The 15,391-nt window shown below is 53.7% G+C and overlaps 2 protein-coding genes across 2 annotated transcripts in view; both read left to right on the top strand.

Annotated features, from left to right (window-relative positions):
* LOC113217905 (adenylate cyclase, terminal-differentiation specific-like) overlaps positions 1-7,364 on the top strand; it is an 11,048-nt gene extending 3,684 nt beyond the window's left edge. Inside the window, exons 2-5 of the mRNA XM_026437991.2 lie at positions 4,630-4,972; positions 5,297-5,635; positions 5,938-6,564; positions 6,663-7,364. Of these exons, the coding sequence (XP_026293776.2) occupies positions 4,630-4,972; positions 5,297-5,635; positions 5,938-6,564; positions 6,663-6,803 (1,450 nt within the window). The 3' untranslated portion in view covers positions 6,804-7,364. The remainder of the gene's footprint in view (positions 1-4,629; positions 4,973-5,296; positions 5,636-5,937; positions 6,565-6,662) is intronic.
* Positions 7,365-10,453: 3,089 nt separating this feature from the next.
* Positions 10,454-15,391, top strand: part of LOC113217908 (proton-coupled amino acid transporter-like protein pathetic) — a gene marked incomplete at its 3' end in the record, with an annotated part of 15,275 nt that continues 10,337 nt past the window's right edge. Inside the window, 5 exon segments of the mRNA XM_052275042.1 lie at positions 10,454-10,638; positions 12,258-12,342; positions 12,541-12,618; positions 12,697-12,969; positions 13,733-13,817. Coding sequence (XP_052131002.1) covers positions 12,263-12,342; positions 12,541-12,618; positions 12,697-12,969; positions 13,733-13,817 — 516 coding nt within the window.

The raw sequence follows: 15,391 nt of genomic DNA, 5'->3' as shown, positions 1-15,391 counted from the left end.
AGGCTCTCGTAGCCGCGCCTAGCGCCTGGCAGGTAGGCAACATCTGGCCTGCGGTGCATGCGTGTACCGCGGGGTGGCCTACCCAGAGTCTCGCAGGCGCCCAACTCACGTTGATTTGCCGAACAAGCCGAGAATAAACGACGTACTTTCTGGACGATCCCTCACACATGCTCTGCGGAATCGGTCTGCAGGACAGCGGTGCTGTCTCCACGAGCAAGGAGCTGGCCTCTGACCACCTACCTGGAGGCAGTCTCTCCCCCCCCCCCCCTCTCTCTCTCTCCCTTCTCGCACAACTTTTAATCAATCTCGACGCAACCACATTATACTACATTCGTGCATGACATCACACGACGGCGAGCTTGTAGCCGGTCGACATGCCGTCGTCGTGAGCGAGCGGTAGTAATTTGTAGAACTGGACAAGCGCGGCGGGGCAGGGCGGGGCGACGCGAACTTGCGCCCCGCGCTCGAGACGAGAAAGCGAGACACGCACCCACCCGGACAGTTTTACATTTTTTTTCTTCTTCTTGTCCTCCGCACCCGCGGCGCGACGGCGTCGGCATAACCGTAACAGCAGCAGCAGGTGCCATTGTGGCGGTGACGGCCGTGCTCGTGGTGAATGCGACCGCCGCCGCCCTGGCCTACCCCACGCCACGCAACGCTCCGCAACAACCCCCCCCCTCCCCCTAAAGGCCTTGGCGCGCCCCGCCCAGCTAAAGGCACCGACGGTACCCTTCGCCGAATCCTTGAGGACGCGTGGGGGCTGATATCACGCCAGAGACAAACCTGAGAGATAATCGCGTTTCGCGTTAAAAAGGGCGTAAGTTCACGGACTTTGCATTGGACTTACGCCCTTTTTCTCTTTCACCAGTGGTTTATTTGAGGCCGTCGTCTTGGCGTTCCTTTTCATTAACCATGCCGGGGACAACCATGCTATGGTGATTGGGTTTATCGCTCGCCTATTCTTGGTTCCTGCCCTCCTACCCGTGAGTAGTTTTTCTCTTTTTTAAAAAACATTTTCACTCTTCCTTAATTTCTCTTTACGCTGTTGAGATGTTAGTATTGCGCCTTGCCGTAGCAGTGATGTTTGTGCATTAGGTAAAAGGTTCGCCGGCCAACCAGCCTTGCGTGGCAGTAGCAGTGTTACCGTGCTGCATGGCACAACTACTCCTCTGCCCCACCCAATTGACCGCCCAATTTGTCCTCGCTCTTCCATATTCATTGCTTATACTCCACGGGGCGCACGGGACACGGTAAGTGGCGGTCTCCTCCCCTCCGCTCTCCGCGGAAGGCTTGTTATCGTCCGATTGCCGTCAAATTTGTATCAGTGTGTGCGTGTGTGGGTTAGTGTGTGAGAGAGCGAGAGTGTGTGAGAGAGGATCGCATAGTGACCAGGGCGGGATCGTCTGGATCCCACGCGCGCGGCCGCGGATCCCACAGAGAAAGTCGTAGGCCGTCTCGGTCCCGCCGGTGGCCGCCGCTGCTGGCCGCGCGCCGGTCCCGCACCGGCCCAGTCGTGTCCGGATCATATGCACCGCTCGCGGGATGTGCCCGTCAGCAGCGCCGCGCCGGCCGGCCTGACGCGACCGACCGGAGGAAAGTCGATTACGTGTCGGCATCCTCCTGCCATCCACCAGGCGCGCGCGGCGATCGCTCGAAAAAAAAAAAAAAAAAAACGGTGAAGAAGAGAGGTCGACGGTCGGCCGTGCGCCATATAGAGAGGGTCCGCGATCACTCACAGACACACACACACACACACATACACACAACCCTCAGGGCGAAACGAACCGACAAAGGACGGCCGACACACGTCAAGTCGGGGGCGATGGGGCAATCGGCGAGCTTTACGTCGTTCACAAGATTCGCACCCTTCACCACGGCCAGGACCACCACGTTACAGCGAAAACTGGGTCGCTAATATCGGAATCACCGCATACGACGTCACCCTCCCGTGTAAATAAATCCTCTAATATCGCGTTACTACCCAGCTTCGCGCCTCTCACCTCGTCACTCTAAATAGTGCGGTACACTGTATCACTTTAAAGCCCCGCTTCGCTTCGGCCACTATGGCACTACTGCACGACGGCACTGTCTGAAACCCACTTCATCCCCCACCCCGCGTCACTCTACCCACGCTTCACTCCACCCCTCGTTGCCTCCCTACCCCGCTTCACCATAACTGCGCGTCGTCGCCGCGTGATACAATTAAGTCCCACCGAGCGCCGCGTCACGGCACCCAATCTGCCCTGAAGCCAGGCCGAGTGAGGAAGGAGCTCTGTCTCTTTCTCTTTGTCTCCCTCTCTCTCTCTCTCTCTCGCTCTCTCTCCCCCTCTCTCTCCCTCTCTCTCCCTATCTCTCTCTCTCTATGTCTCTCTCTGTCTCCCTCTGTCTCTCTCTGTCTCTCTCTGTCTCTTTCTCCTTCTCTCTTTGCCTGCAGCCCCTTACTGCTGTAACTAGGTAATCCACCAGTGACTGCACGCGCACGCACTTGTTCGACGGTGACGGCGCGCACCTCGGGCGTCAACCGTAAAAATAAATAACGAAATAATGAAAACGTTTAGTTCACCTGACCCAGTTCCCGCTCCGGGTACACGGCGTAAAACTAAAAAAGAGCTGTTTCCAGTTTGGAAGTCCCCCTTTTTCACCTCCGACGGGTAACAAAACAATAAGAGCAACAGAATGGAGGGAAGGGGTAGGGTGGAGTGAGACGGGAGATTCGGCGGCAGAGAGCGATGCCGTGCAGTGAGCCTGCATTGACTGCATTGCGGGAGCGCTTGTCGTTTTTGTTTTTTTGTGAAACCTCAGGAGAAGTGAGACAATGAGCAGCCGAATAACGTGTTTCGGCCGATGGCGTCATGCCGCGTAAGTCAGATCAACCGGGGCAACCGAGTGACCGCCCCCGCCTCTCCCCTGCCCCCCACCTGACCTGCATCGGGTCCAATGCCGTGGGTCGGTCGGGTGGCCGGCATAGCGGCGAACTGGTCCAGATCTGAATGGGCAAAGCGAGTCTGACCCGGTGGCGGCGGGGCGTGGTCCGGGACAGGTACGGCCCGGTAAGCGCTCTCCTGTGCGGGGCTGCTCCGGGCCCACCCGCCGCCCCCGCCCTCTGCCCTGGTTCACACAGCTCCAGTTCTTTTTAACGCTGAAAAGCCGGCCGGCCGCGCAGCGTGCTCTGCCGTACGGAGCCAATCATCTCTCTCTCTCTCCCCGCGCCGCTGTTGCCCCAGGTCGGGGTCTCTGGCTGCGGGCTCCCCCCCCCCCCTCCAACCTCTCCTCCCACGAGAGGCGAGCGCGGCGAGCACGCCAGGTTATCTCAGACGAATAACGAGATGATGCCCGGTCAGCTGAGCAGCAGCGTGAGCCGCCTATTTGCACGGCGCGTCGTGCCGCTCATGAGCGCCTCATGAGCTTCCGAGAAAGTAAAGTGCAGCAGCCATGAGCCTCGGGCGCGGCACGGCGGCGCGGCGGCGTGGCAGCGGGCCAGAACTAATTATTAGAGGGGGGCATCGCCTCGCCGCGCGCGCCCACCATAGCGTCTGGACCAGCAGCAGCGACTGGATGCTCGCGCGCTCGCGTCAGCTGATGTAAGGGCGCCGGGCTTGCATCACGGCTGATAAATAGAGTGCAGGACGAATCGGACCGGTACACACAACAGATCGGACCGGATCGGAAGCCTCCGCGGGGCCTAACAACAACACTCGAAACTGTCGAAATATAGCAGACAGGGAGCTCATTTGGGGCAACCCAACTTGCTTTTCGAATGGGAAAGAAATCACGAGAACTGTGATGTGGACTAGTCTCCCTGGATCTCCCCCACCACACCACCCTCCCTGTCGGCACAGTATAACCTTGTTGATGGCAGGCAACTTGGTCATCCGATGGCACGACTGGTCGTAGGCTTGTGTCGGCGGTACAGTCTACCTAAGCCGGCGCTGCTGGCACCCACCAACCACTCTCCACCACTACCCCCACTAGCAACACCGTAACGATATTACCATACAGTCTCGCGTAGCATAGCCGCGTCAGGCAACTTGATCATTCCATGGCCCGACTGGCCATAGGTCTGTGTCGGCGGTACAGTCTACCTTTGCCGGGGCTGCTGGCGCCCACCACCCTCCACGAGCACCACCACCACTACCCCCCACTCGCACCCGCTCGCACCACCGTAACGACATTCCCATACAGTCTCGCCCCTCCGTGTCCCTCCCCATTGTTCCTCTGATTGGCGTCGCCCTGCTCATTCCGTATGTCTCGCTGCATTCCGGAGTAATAAGGACGCTGTTGTTGTTGTTCTGTCCGGGTCGTGTCGCACACACTCGGGGCAGGGCGGGCGGCGGCCGTGCGCAGAGGACCCGGGCGCCGCTAGAATGGAGTGCGGGGAATGACGCTACGCCGCCCCCCGTCCTCCGCCTCGCGCCGCCACGCCACGCCAGAGAAAGCTGGGTGCCCCCCCGCGTGATGTAAGAGCGGATCGGCTGCTGTCCTTTATTTCCCTCCACTCATGCGTTGTTGTCATGCCCCGCAACTCCACGCCACGCACACACACACGCACAATAAACAGACGGGCGCATGCTCGGACGACCTCTTTTGTTGAGAAATAAACACGTTGACGAACGGGCTCTATGTTTGCAGGACGTGGCTGATGGTGTTGCTGCTGGTGGGCGCGGCGTGCGCCGAGGGCCAGAAGAAGGCCGCCGAGGCCGAGAAGGCGGTGGCCTCGGAGGCCGCGGCCATGAGCGGCGAGGACGACGACGACGGCGGCGAGGGCGAGGCGGTGCACACGGCCGAGAGCAGGCCACTGCAGCCGCTTCCGGTTCTGCTGCAGCAGCAACAGCAGCAACAGCAGCAACAGCAGCAACAGCAGCAGCAGCAGCAGGTGGCCGAGGACCGACTAGACGACCGGGATAAGAGGCAGCTCCCCGGGCAGCAGCAGTACCTGCAGCGCCTGCCCAACCTCGGCGGCGCTCCTCCCCAGGTAAGCTCCCCGGTACCGTGCCGGGCATCCCCGCGGCCCCCTCCCCGCCCGGCCTGTAGGCTACCTGTCCGGCACGCGAGCCGCGTGGCCTGCCGAGCCAAAAGGCTGCCGGCGCGGCCGGTACGCGGCGCGAGAGACGCTCGAGGGGTACTTTACTAAAAGAAAAATCAGTGTACACCCTACAAAACATTCTGAAAAAGAACAACTGAAAAATTTAAAAAAGGAAATCAGAAAAAATGAATCAAGGACAGAAAAATCATCGGTGTACGCTTGAATTAAAAGTAAAGGACCCCTCCCTTCAATCAAAGGCCGTCCTTCCCGCAGGGCTTCCGCTCGGCGCCCGTCCGCGAGCGCGACTATGAGGGCTTCCAGCCGTCCAACGCGCTGTCCTCCACCGCGTCTCCCGTGCACCTGGTGCGCCAGTCCACCCAGCCCCAGCCCGTGCAGGTCACGTACCGCGCCACCCCGTCGCCGCAGCTCATCTCTGGCCTGCCGCAGGGGCTGCAGGGCGTGCCCCAGGGCCTGGGCCAGCAGTACCGCAGCACGGCGCTGCCCAGCCCCACGCCCTCCGCCGCGCCACTGCAGCGCCGGCCCGCCCAGCAGCAGGTCTACAGCCGGCCGCAGCCCTCGCGCCAGCAGTACGCCGACCTCCAGCAGGTGTCTGTGAGTAAACTCGCAATTTTTCATGAACGCATCGAACAATTTTCGAAGCTGTTTATAGTTTTAAAACCCTCTTCTAAGTAATGAAATTTTTAAAATCACTATTTTCGAGGGTGTATCGGAATTATTACAGAGTGCAAACATGTAGGTAGAATGCTACATTAACATATGTTCGTACAAAGAACCAAGAAAACCAAAACCTGCACTAAGCGTTTCTGTCGTCTTCTTGGAAAACCCTGAAACACCCCTCGAAGTGCTCACCACTCGTGCGCCTTTTCGGCCTGGCTGACCTAATTTCCTTGCAGGAGGAGGCCACCTCCGAGGAGCTGGAGCCCGAAAAGGAGGAGCCCGACCGCCTGACCGAGCTGCTGCCGCACTCCAAGTTCGCGTGCCAGGGCCGCGGCACCGGCTACTACGCCGACGAGGGCCTGTCCTGCGAGGTGTTCCACTACTGCCAGGACGGCGCGCGCCACTCGTGGATCTGCCCGGAGGGCTTCACCTTCCACCAGGTGCACCTCATCTGCATGCCGCCCAGCAACGAGAACATCTGCACCAAGTCGTCGTCCTTCTTCTTCGTCAACGACTACCTGTACCGGCCCATCAACGAGGAGGAGGTGCAGCGTAAGCCCAACGTGTCCCTGCGGTACTCGGACCGGTACTACCCCCAGAACTACTACGACGAGGAGGGCCTGAACCAGCCCCAGCAGCAGCAGTACCAGCAGCAGAGCCAGCACCAGTACCAGCAGCAGAGCCAGCACGTGCCCCAGCGCGTGCCCCTGCAGCAGGGCCTGCCCCAGCGCCGCGTGGCCGCCGCACCCGCGCCCTCGCAGCAGCAGCAGCAGCAGCAGGTGCAGTACCAGTCCACCGCGCGGCCCGCACCCGCCGCCATCCAGCTGCAGCCCTCCTACAGGCAGGCCAGCCCCAACAACCAGGTCAGAGATAAATCTTTTTCCACTCGCTGCAACGCGCGCCCCCGTGACGCCTGCTGCGTTGACGTTTTCACCACCACCCACGTTTTCCTCTCTCGCAGGTGTTCCACTCCCCCGAGGAGGTCAACATCCCCCTGCAGCTGAGGAGACCGACCGCCACGACGGCGAGGAGCTTCCAGCCCACCGCGGCCCCGGCCTCCGACGAGTACGAGGACGACGAGCCCGTGTACCGGCAGGGATAGGAGAGGAGGGGCCAAAGACTTTGAGCTGCGAGGAGTAAGCGTGAATTTAAATGTGGAAATGTTAGTCCGGTCGCGCGGAGAACGGAGCTCCGCCTGCATCACCCACCTCACCAGGACGCAGGGCAGGACGCGACGCGTGTGTGAGAGTGTGCCTGTCTTATGATGTTGCATTCGGTTAGTGTACTTTGGACTTAAGTTATTGTTTTCTCGTAAAGTCACAATGACGACTGCTCAAACAACATGAATGTGACACGGCCTCTGCGGCTTTAAATTATTTTTATACGTGTGTATGTGTGTGCGTGCGTTTGGGTGTTCTTAATTTGAAAAATTCTTGCAATGTGGTTCGCCCTGGGGAGATGGATGCATTTTATTGGCAGCCGTTTATACCCAGAGCGGCTGCGTTCTCTTCGGCCTGTGTTGGTGAGTTATTTATATAAATGATGTGAGACTGTTGTGCTGTGTGCATGTGTGTGCGTGTAGAGAACCCTTTTTTGTAAAAAGAGTGATGATCCTATATTTTGTAAGATAAACCATAAATAAAAACACGACGACTGTTTTCAATGCGCCTCTTGATTTCGCTTTCGTACGCCTAAACAATGTGGGGTTAGTTGTTTTAAAACAGAAGCGGATACAGGCAACCCTAGATCGGACGAGGAAGAGGTATTTGTCTTGTAAGTTTTGCTTATTTGTTTTTAGCGCTGAAGACCATTCTATTACGTCAGCATTTTGTGGTGGTGGGACATGAAAAACCCAACTTCCGACGGGTTATACTATACTTAAGGAACGTTGGGCAGTCGCGTACAGTCCACGTAGCAATGTCCGGCGGGCGGCGGCGGCGCAGGGCGCAGTGCATCGCGTCCTTTCGTAGGTGCCCGTCATCAACTTCAGAGCTCCTCCTGGAGCATCTGGGAACTGCGTGACTCTCGCGGAGAGGCCGCCGTTATCTTAGTCGGAATGACATCATTGCCATGACGGGACTTAAAATACCGCACTAGTGTGTGGTACTTGAGGACCAGACGTTATTCCACCTTGACAAAGTCTACATCGTACAAGTCATAGGAAGAAGTGGCATAGACGGTCGTTGAGCGTTGACCCAGTCCTGGTGCAGGCGGCGTCTCTGCTGATGACGGGGCGAACCTACCCCGCCTGCCGATGGTGGGCAATATGCCGCTTTGCGCAAGTGCCGGCGGGAGGCGGGCCGGCCGGCCGACCACCTTTAAGTGGTGGTGAAAACGAAAATGGATATAAAAGAAACACGCAACGCGGGGACCCAACGACCCTGTGTACCGCGGGTCTGATCTCAATTAGGTAGCAGTGCCTCTGGAACGCGCTGCGGCCGGCGGGCAGGTGGTGTGGTGGTGGCCGAGGCCGGGCCGACCTGACGCACACACTGCGGCATTCCCTGCGGCCACTCCAGTGCTGTGTGACGGCCGGGTCACAACTGCTACTACACTACTTACTTAAATAGAACACCGTGTGTTCGACACCACCCTGAGGGGTGGTACGAACAGCAGCAGAACGCCCTCGTGCTGTTTCGTGCACACGATGGCAAAGAAAAAAAAAATAGGCGCATAGGATAATTGAATGGATGCATTCCCAACCGAGCTTGAGCTGGCCTTAAATTCCTGACAAGTGGGCTGATGTGCTCTGTTATTGGGCTCCTTCGAGATTAAAGCGTCAGCCGGTGGATTACTGCAGCGGGGTCGTAAAACGCACAATGGAATGGCGTAGTCCTTAACTGATTATTACCCGATTACGTAGCAATTGCCGGGACATCGCCAGCAGTTTAAAGTAAAAGGGTGGGGGCGTAGAGCCAAAAAAAGCACGTGTCTCACAGTAACATTTCATCGACGGTTTTAATTTTCTGTAGACCGGATCGCAAAACAGGAACATTCTGCTGATGTACAGCAGTATTGTAGCTGGAGCGTATGGGCGGCTGGGCCGTCGTAAACAGGGTCAGAGACAAGGTCAGGAGAGGCGGCCCCTCGTCTGTCCATACACCACACCTGACCTGTTTGGTAGCGAAAAATGAAGAGGGGGGGGGTGCAACGAAACATTGTGGTTGACAGCAAATTATTGAAAAAGTCGTTCTGCAAGGAAAATTGCGTGTTTTAATGTAGTTAGTGTAGTAGAACTTTACGAATGCAGCACCCGAAAGTCGAAAGTGTCATCTGCCCGTAGTCCGGAAAAAATCCTAACACATTTTGCATTATTCCTATTCCCGGGAGAAAATGTTAACTGAGGCAGGGCTGAGGTCACATTGCTATTACCTGAGTGCATCTGAGTTAAAACGCGATTAGCTCGCAATTGCTGATTCAGCCATGTTCAGCTCTAAAAATGCTGTGCTGGGGACCACTCTGAGCTAACAATTAAGTGATGGCTTTGTGCACATGTTTTCAGTATTTGCCAGCATCGAATACAGGAGCTGAGATTTGGTGACAAAAATTGACGTAGCCATTGCCTCGTACTTCATCTATACTCAGGCACAGATATCTAACTTCTAACTAACAACACGCTCTCAGTATTTGTCACTCATTCTCGGTCCGCTGCCCACTACTGACGAATACCGATAGCACGCCCAGACATTCTTCAGCTAATTGTCAGGTGAGAACACTCTTCGGCTCAGTTAAAATCAGAGCTGAAAATTACCGAAAATAGCTGAATTAGCAAAATCTCGGCAATGTGTGCGTCGACTCAGCTTTTGTAGTTGTATCGTACCCCATGTGGGCGTGAGTGCTCTGCAAATCTAACTGTAGAACAGTTTTACCTTCGATACTTTTAGTCCGCCAGTTTTAACTCCGAGACTGTCTGCAAGTTTAAACTGCTAGACTATGTGCAGTACGCCAGTTTAAACTATGAGATGTGAGACCCCAAGACTTTCCTGGCAGTCTCACAGTTTAACCTGGCAGATAAAAAAGTTTCGCAGTTTAAACTGGCAGACTAAAGTCTCGCAGTTAAAACTGATATCTCTTGTTCTACAGTTAGATTTGCAGAGTGCGGATTTGCCTATTACGGTATCGAAAAGAAAATAAGTCAGTTTTTCCCAGATTTATTTAGCAAATTAGAAGAGCTGAGCGCCTGCGATACCTAGGGTAGGCCACACCGCAGGACACGCCTGCACTGCAGGCAAGATGTTGCCTACCTACCAGGCGCCATGTGAGCTCGGAAACGCTGTGTGAACTAGGCAGATTCGTAACGGCGAATGACCGACGCGTACTTATTGGGTGATTTCTGGATGATTATGGCTCCGACCGAGTAGGCAACCAGCCAGACTGCACGTCTGCGGTGCGGAATAAGTACACCCGTACTCGGCTGCGGCCAGAGAGTTCTCACCAGAACTAAGTGTAAAAATGAAGACAGACAGTATGGTGTTAGAACAAGTCAGAGTTTAATCCATTACTAAACTATCCGTAAATCGGAATAAATCCCTTTGATCCAATTCCAAGATGATGACGCTGTTTAAGACCCAAGCTGGCGTCATCTTTCTCCTAGCTGTCATATCATAACGCCTGCAGTATCTAGCGGTCCGAAGAGGGAGGAGGGCGTGCATGGCGAGGGGGTGGGGAGAGAGGGGAGAGGGACGGAGGAAGGGGGCGATGGAGGGGGGTCGACCCCGACCCCTCGCGAAGTATCGCTACCAACTCACACATTTTCGCGCGTCTCGATAAACGGCCCGCTGAACACGACGAGTGAGGTGCTCCCGCACCAGCACGCCGCGCTACCTTGTCACCTCGCCGCTCCGCACTCGCGCCCCGCCGAGCTCGTCAGTCAGTCGTTGACTCGGCAGCGTACCGCGCGGGAGTGCATGCCAACCCGGGTGTCGAGAGCGTCTCAGGTACAACCAGTGTTAATCGCTTAGTTTCGCCGTATTCCCCATACCTTTCACTTTTCGACCACACGAATAATAGCCTGGAAGTCAGCGATCGCACGCCAATTTCCACTGCTTCATTAACTAATTGTAATGATTTTTATTACATATTCATTATGTAAAAAATTGGCAATACCATAGACCAGTACTTTTAAAAAAGCCGGTTTGTTCGTCTGCATTACATATATTTTGTATCGTTTCCATCCCGTTTCACGAAGTTTTGTTCTTGACCTGCTGACGACAGTCGTTTGAGTGGATTTTAATGATCACGAAAACGCACTTGACAGTCAGGCGTGAACGCTGATAAAAGTCGCGTGAAAATAAAAGGGGAATATAAAATGGAAGACTTCTGAGTTAAGAAGTGGCTACCTTGATTTTTGTTCTTAAAAAAACAAAAAAAACTAATACAATTATGAGCTTAATCTAATGACCCACTTATATATAAAGTAACCAGCGTGCTCGCGTTATCTGTGGAGCAAATTAATGCGAGGAGTTGCGTTCAGCATCTTGGGTGCGTCAGATGAGCAGTTTTCCGCGAATGGGTCACTTTCGTGTCCATACGCTCTATTTCATCAAAATTTCGAATCTTAACCGATCTGGGCGATTTTTTTTCTATCTCTGCGTCGTCATACTAACTAAACAGAAAACGAATGTTACTTTGACAGTAGTAAAGTCATCCCCTCAAAAGATATTTGAACGGAAAGGGTCGAAAATGTGAGATCCGTAACCATTTTGCATGTCCACAACTCCCGATTTAGAACTTAAACTTCTCTGTACGCCGAAAGGGGATATGCAAACTGATTTCCGCAGGTGGTCTCGAGTTCCACACACATAAGGGGATGTTCTCACCCTTGGCTCGTTTTCAGAAAGTCAAAGATGTCTTTACACGAGTGGCTCAAAAAATGCCCTTCATTGGAAAGGTAACAAAATTCATAAAGCCAGTTTTTGCCACTTTTCTACCGCTAAACACAACATTCGACTACCACGAAACTTCCCATAGATAGAGTTATGTCTCCTTTTCCAGACGACGCTTCAAACGCAGGTGAGTCTTGTCTGGTTCGCTGGCTAGACTGACGAGGACCCCTAAAAACTATTGCGTATTTCGATAAGGTTCAAACGGGGTTGTGTCCGTGTTGTGAACCTGACCTAAAATACGTCTTGCCCTTGCCGATCGGTCGTCTCGTTCGTCTAAAATGTCAGATTTTACAAGATTTTGTAAGATCCGTAACCAGTAAGATCCGTAACCATTATAAGGATCCCTTATGGGGCTTTTAGGGTAATTTTGTAATTTATGAGTGGGAGCTCGGATCTTCAAAATCTTGTATCTAGGGACTGTAGTAAGCAACATACCATAAGGAAAACTCGATAAAACAATACTTTTTTTCTCGACCTGATGTCAAAAGTGACCCATTCGCAGAGAACTGCTCTGATAGGCTTTCCATTCCAGGGAAGGACCGCCCCTTATCTTTGCCGTGAAGCTTTATTCCCATCAAACGATCCGCTAGTCCTTAAACTATCCGACCATTATCATATCCTAGAGGATCGATGTTTTCGAGAAGCAAAGTAACAAACGGTTCTGTTCTCAGACAAGATGAAGAAAAAAGTGCATGATGGCAAAGATGGCTTCGAGCCCTCGGCAACACTCGAAATACCGCCACTACAATCTTCTAAGTAAGTGACAAAAGTTAGTTACATTGACTTAAGTGCCAGCTAAGAGTAAAAGTGTTGCTCTTATGAAAGAACCTTGGTCTAGAGTAGGTTTCAATAATTGCCGTTTAGTCCTTGCCATGTATTTACAATCAGTTTTCTCCACAATGCCATTAGAAAAAGAAGCTAATTGCTCATAACGTTGCTTTTTTCGCTTTCTAGGATCAATCTCGTGTACCCTGCACCAGAGGATGAGTTATACGACCCATTTAGCCAGCGGCCTCAGACACTTCAATACTCGTGAGTACAACCCCTTCGAAAACTGCGCGGTGGATGGGGTAAAAAACACGTTTGATCTCAAATAACTCATCTCTACAGGGACTTCGGCGCGTGGGCGCACATGGTCAAGGGTGGCATGGGCACCGGGATCATGGCCATGCCGATGGCCTTCAAGTACGGCGGCTTCGTCCTGGGGCTGATCGGCACCCCGGTGGTCGGGCTGGTGGCCGTGCACTGCGTCTGCCTGCTGGTGGCCACGGCGCAGCACCTGTACGTGCGCGCGCGCGTCCCGTCCATGACCATGCCCGAGGTGGCCTACTACTCCTTCAAGTGCGGGCCGTCGTACCTGCGCCGATACGCGGTCTACGCCAGGTAAATGCTGGGAGAGAGGTTGGGACACGCGGTCATCGCCAGGTAACTGCTTACTACTTGTAAGGGGGCATAACTGCTCAACACTTGTAAGTGTGCAATACTGCAAGTTATATAGTTGCAAGTAGTGATCATCTCGGTAGCTGGGCACTTGTTTGTAAGTGTGCGGCTCTTCTCTGTCGAACACTTCCTACACAGCAAGCGTTTGATGTAAGGCATTGTTCAACATGGGAGTTGCACACTTGCAAGTGGTGAGCAGCTTACGGACTTGAATCCTTGCAAGTATCCCCTCAACTCCGTAGTTGCACACGTACAAGTGTTGAGCAGCTGCACACTTGCAAGTGTCGAGCTGTTGCACACTTGCAAGTGTCGAGCTATTGCACACTCGGTTTATCAGTGCGTCCTTGCGACGTGCCTTGGCCGCACGCGGGACTTTTCCACGCTTGGTAATGACATGCGGCCGGTGACCCAGCTCGCTGCTGGACGCAGTCGCACACGCCGCCTGGTGCGCGTCCTTCCGTCGCGGCGGCGTCCTCGCGACGCGCGGTGCAACGACAGTCGGAGGAGGCGGAACTGAATTATATTTGCGTCTGTCGCATCGGGCCCGCGCCGTCCGGCCGGGGGTCGTCTGCTCCTCCAAGTGTCCTGTCCATACCACCCCGCGCGGTACCGACCCAAGGAGGACCGGACGGGTCCGGAGCGGCGCGCGTCGCCCGATTTATAGCGCCCGTGTATGTTTGACACACTTTTCACCTTCCTTCCGCAGGATCTTCGTGCAGCTGGTCCTCTTCCTCACGTACTTTTTCACCATCATCTCGTACAGCATCTTCATCGGGGCGGCGCTTCAGCAGGTCGGTGAAAAGCAATTAATCTGATGCATCTCATCAATAACAAAACAAATCATAATAATAACTAATTACTGCTGTCGATAAGTGACAACGAGTCATACAGTCTTTTAAGTTCGTTGAATGTCCAAAGGAGAAAGGGCCAATCAACCTTTTTCGAACCTTTAATTATTGTTACGCTGTAAAATCTAATTTAGGGATCGTGTATTGATAAGGTACGGAGTCCTCATATGGATGACGCTCATTATTTGCCATGAAACTCAGAGATTTAGGCCGCCACGCATGCTTATATTATCCCTGCCTTATCAGAGTTACCGAGTAAGGTTTGCAGGACAGCCGAGCCTTCCTCTCCCAAGGCGGCGGCACCTTTTGTCACCCATGCTGCTCGAGCAGTACGGCGCGCAGGCCGCTCCTTCGCTCCTCATGCCCGGAATTTTTTCTAATTGGAGCCCAAAGAGTTTGGGATTGCCGCCGCCCGCCCCAGATAAGCGAAGACCTCTTTTCGTAATCCGACGGCACCCAACGGCACTCCCACGCAAACTGGCGCGTGTCCGGTGTAGCAAAATGTGTTCTAAAATTGCACCTTTTTTTTTCGGATATGCAAACAAAACAGTTATTTGAGCATAACAAACTTTACCGAAACAGCTTGGCTCTTTTTCTTAGTAAACTTGTCATTTAACTGGCAACTTTTTATTGCACTTCCAGCAAAATGCATTCGCTGTTACTGCGAACATTTTGCTAAACCAGCAAAACGACCCATTGTTCGTTTGGTGCGGTGAGAATCAGAGAGGGCACCATAGGAACACAAAACTGTCGGAAATAGTGTATTTTTTTCGATCGGCCAATAATTGTGACGATAACGAAAATCCAATAGTGATGGATTTTCCACAGTCAGACGATAGTCGCCGGTGTATCAAATTTAAACTATCTACCCATTCTGTCGTATTTCTATCGATTCCTGTTCGAATCCAAATCAGCGTTTTTTCGCTTCCATTACGATAGCTGCCCGAGAAAGATTTTTGTTCCGAGGAAAAAAGACATTATAGTTTTGGAATAATTTTTTTCATTTGTTATATCGCACCAATAGTTCGTATCCTTTTTTTTCTACTGTTTGTCCGACGGTCGTACGACACTTCTGTGCTACTAGGGGGCATAGAGTGCGGAAGTACATCACTTTCTGAGATGCAACTGAACTGCCATTCGGGGGCGTGTGTCCGCGACGGTGACAGGACGTTAAACGGCGCTCGAGAATCTGCTCGCCGTCATCAGCAGCAGCCATAAATCACCCCCGGTATCGTTTTACGATACTGTTTGCGCTTTAATCGCTTGGCGCAGCGCACCGCGGGCGCCGCCTCCTCCTTCCTTTGGGCCCGACTGCCGCTCAACACTTGTCGCGGGAGTCACTCACGAATACTTTACTCTGCCAAACGATTATGCATCTCTCTCTCTCTCTCCCCTTTATCAAACACCGGAGCCGCGCTGACGTTTCTGTGTGATTGTGGAGCCGCGGGAGAGATAACACAAAGCCCGGCGGAGCAATTTAGTCTAACGCTTTGTTACCTTCACTCTCCGCACAGCCC

The sequence above is a fragment of the Frankliniella occidentalis genome, unplaced genomic scaffold (genome assembly GCF_000697945.3).
Source record: "Frankliniella occidentalis isolate FOCC.00 unplaced genomic scaffold, Focc_3.1 Scaffold498, whole genome shotgun sequence".
NCBI lineage: Eukaryota > Metazoa > Arthropoda > Insecta > Thysanoptera > Thripidae > Frankliniella > Frankliniella occidentalis.
Note: the sequence above shows the minus strand (reverse complement) of the source record. Positions and strands in the feature narration are given on the sequence as shown.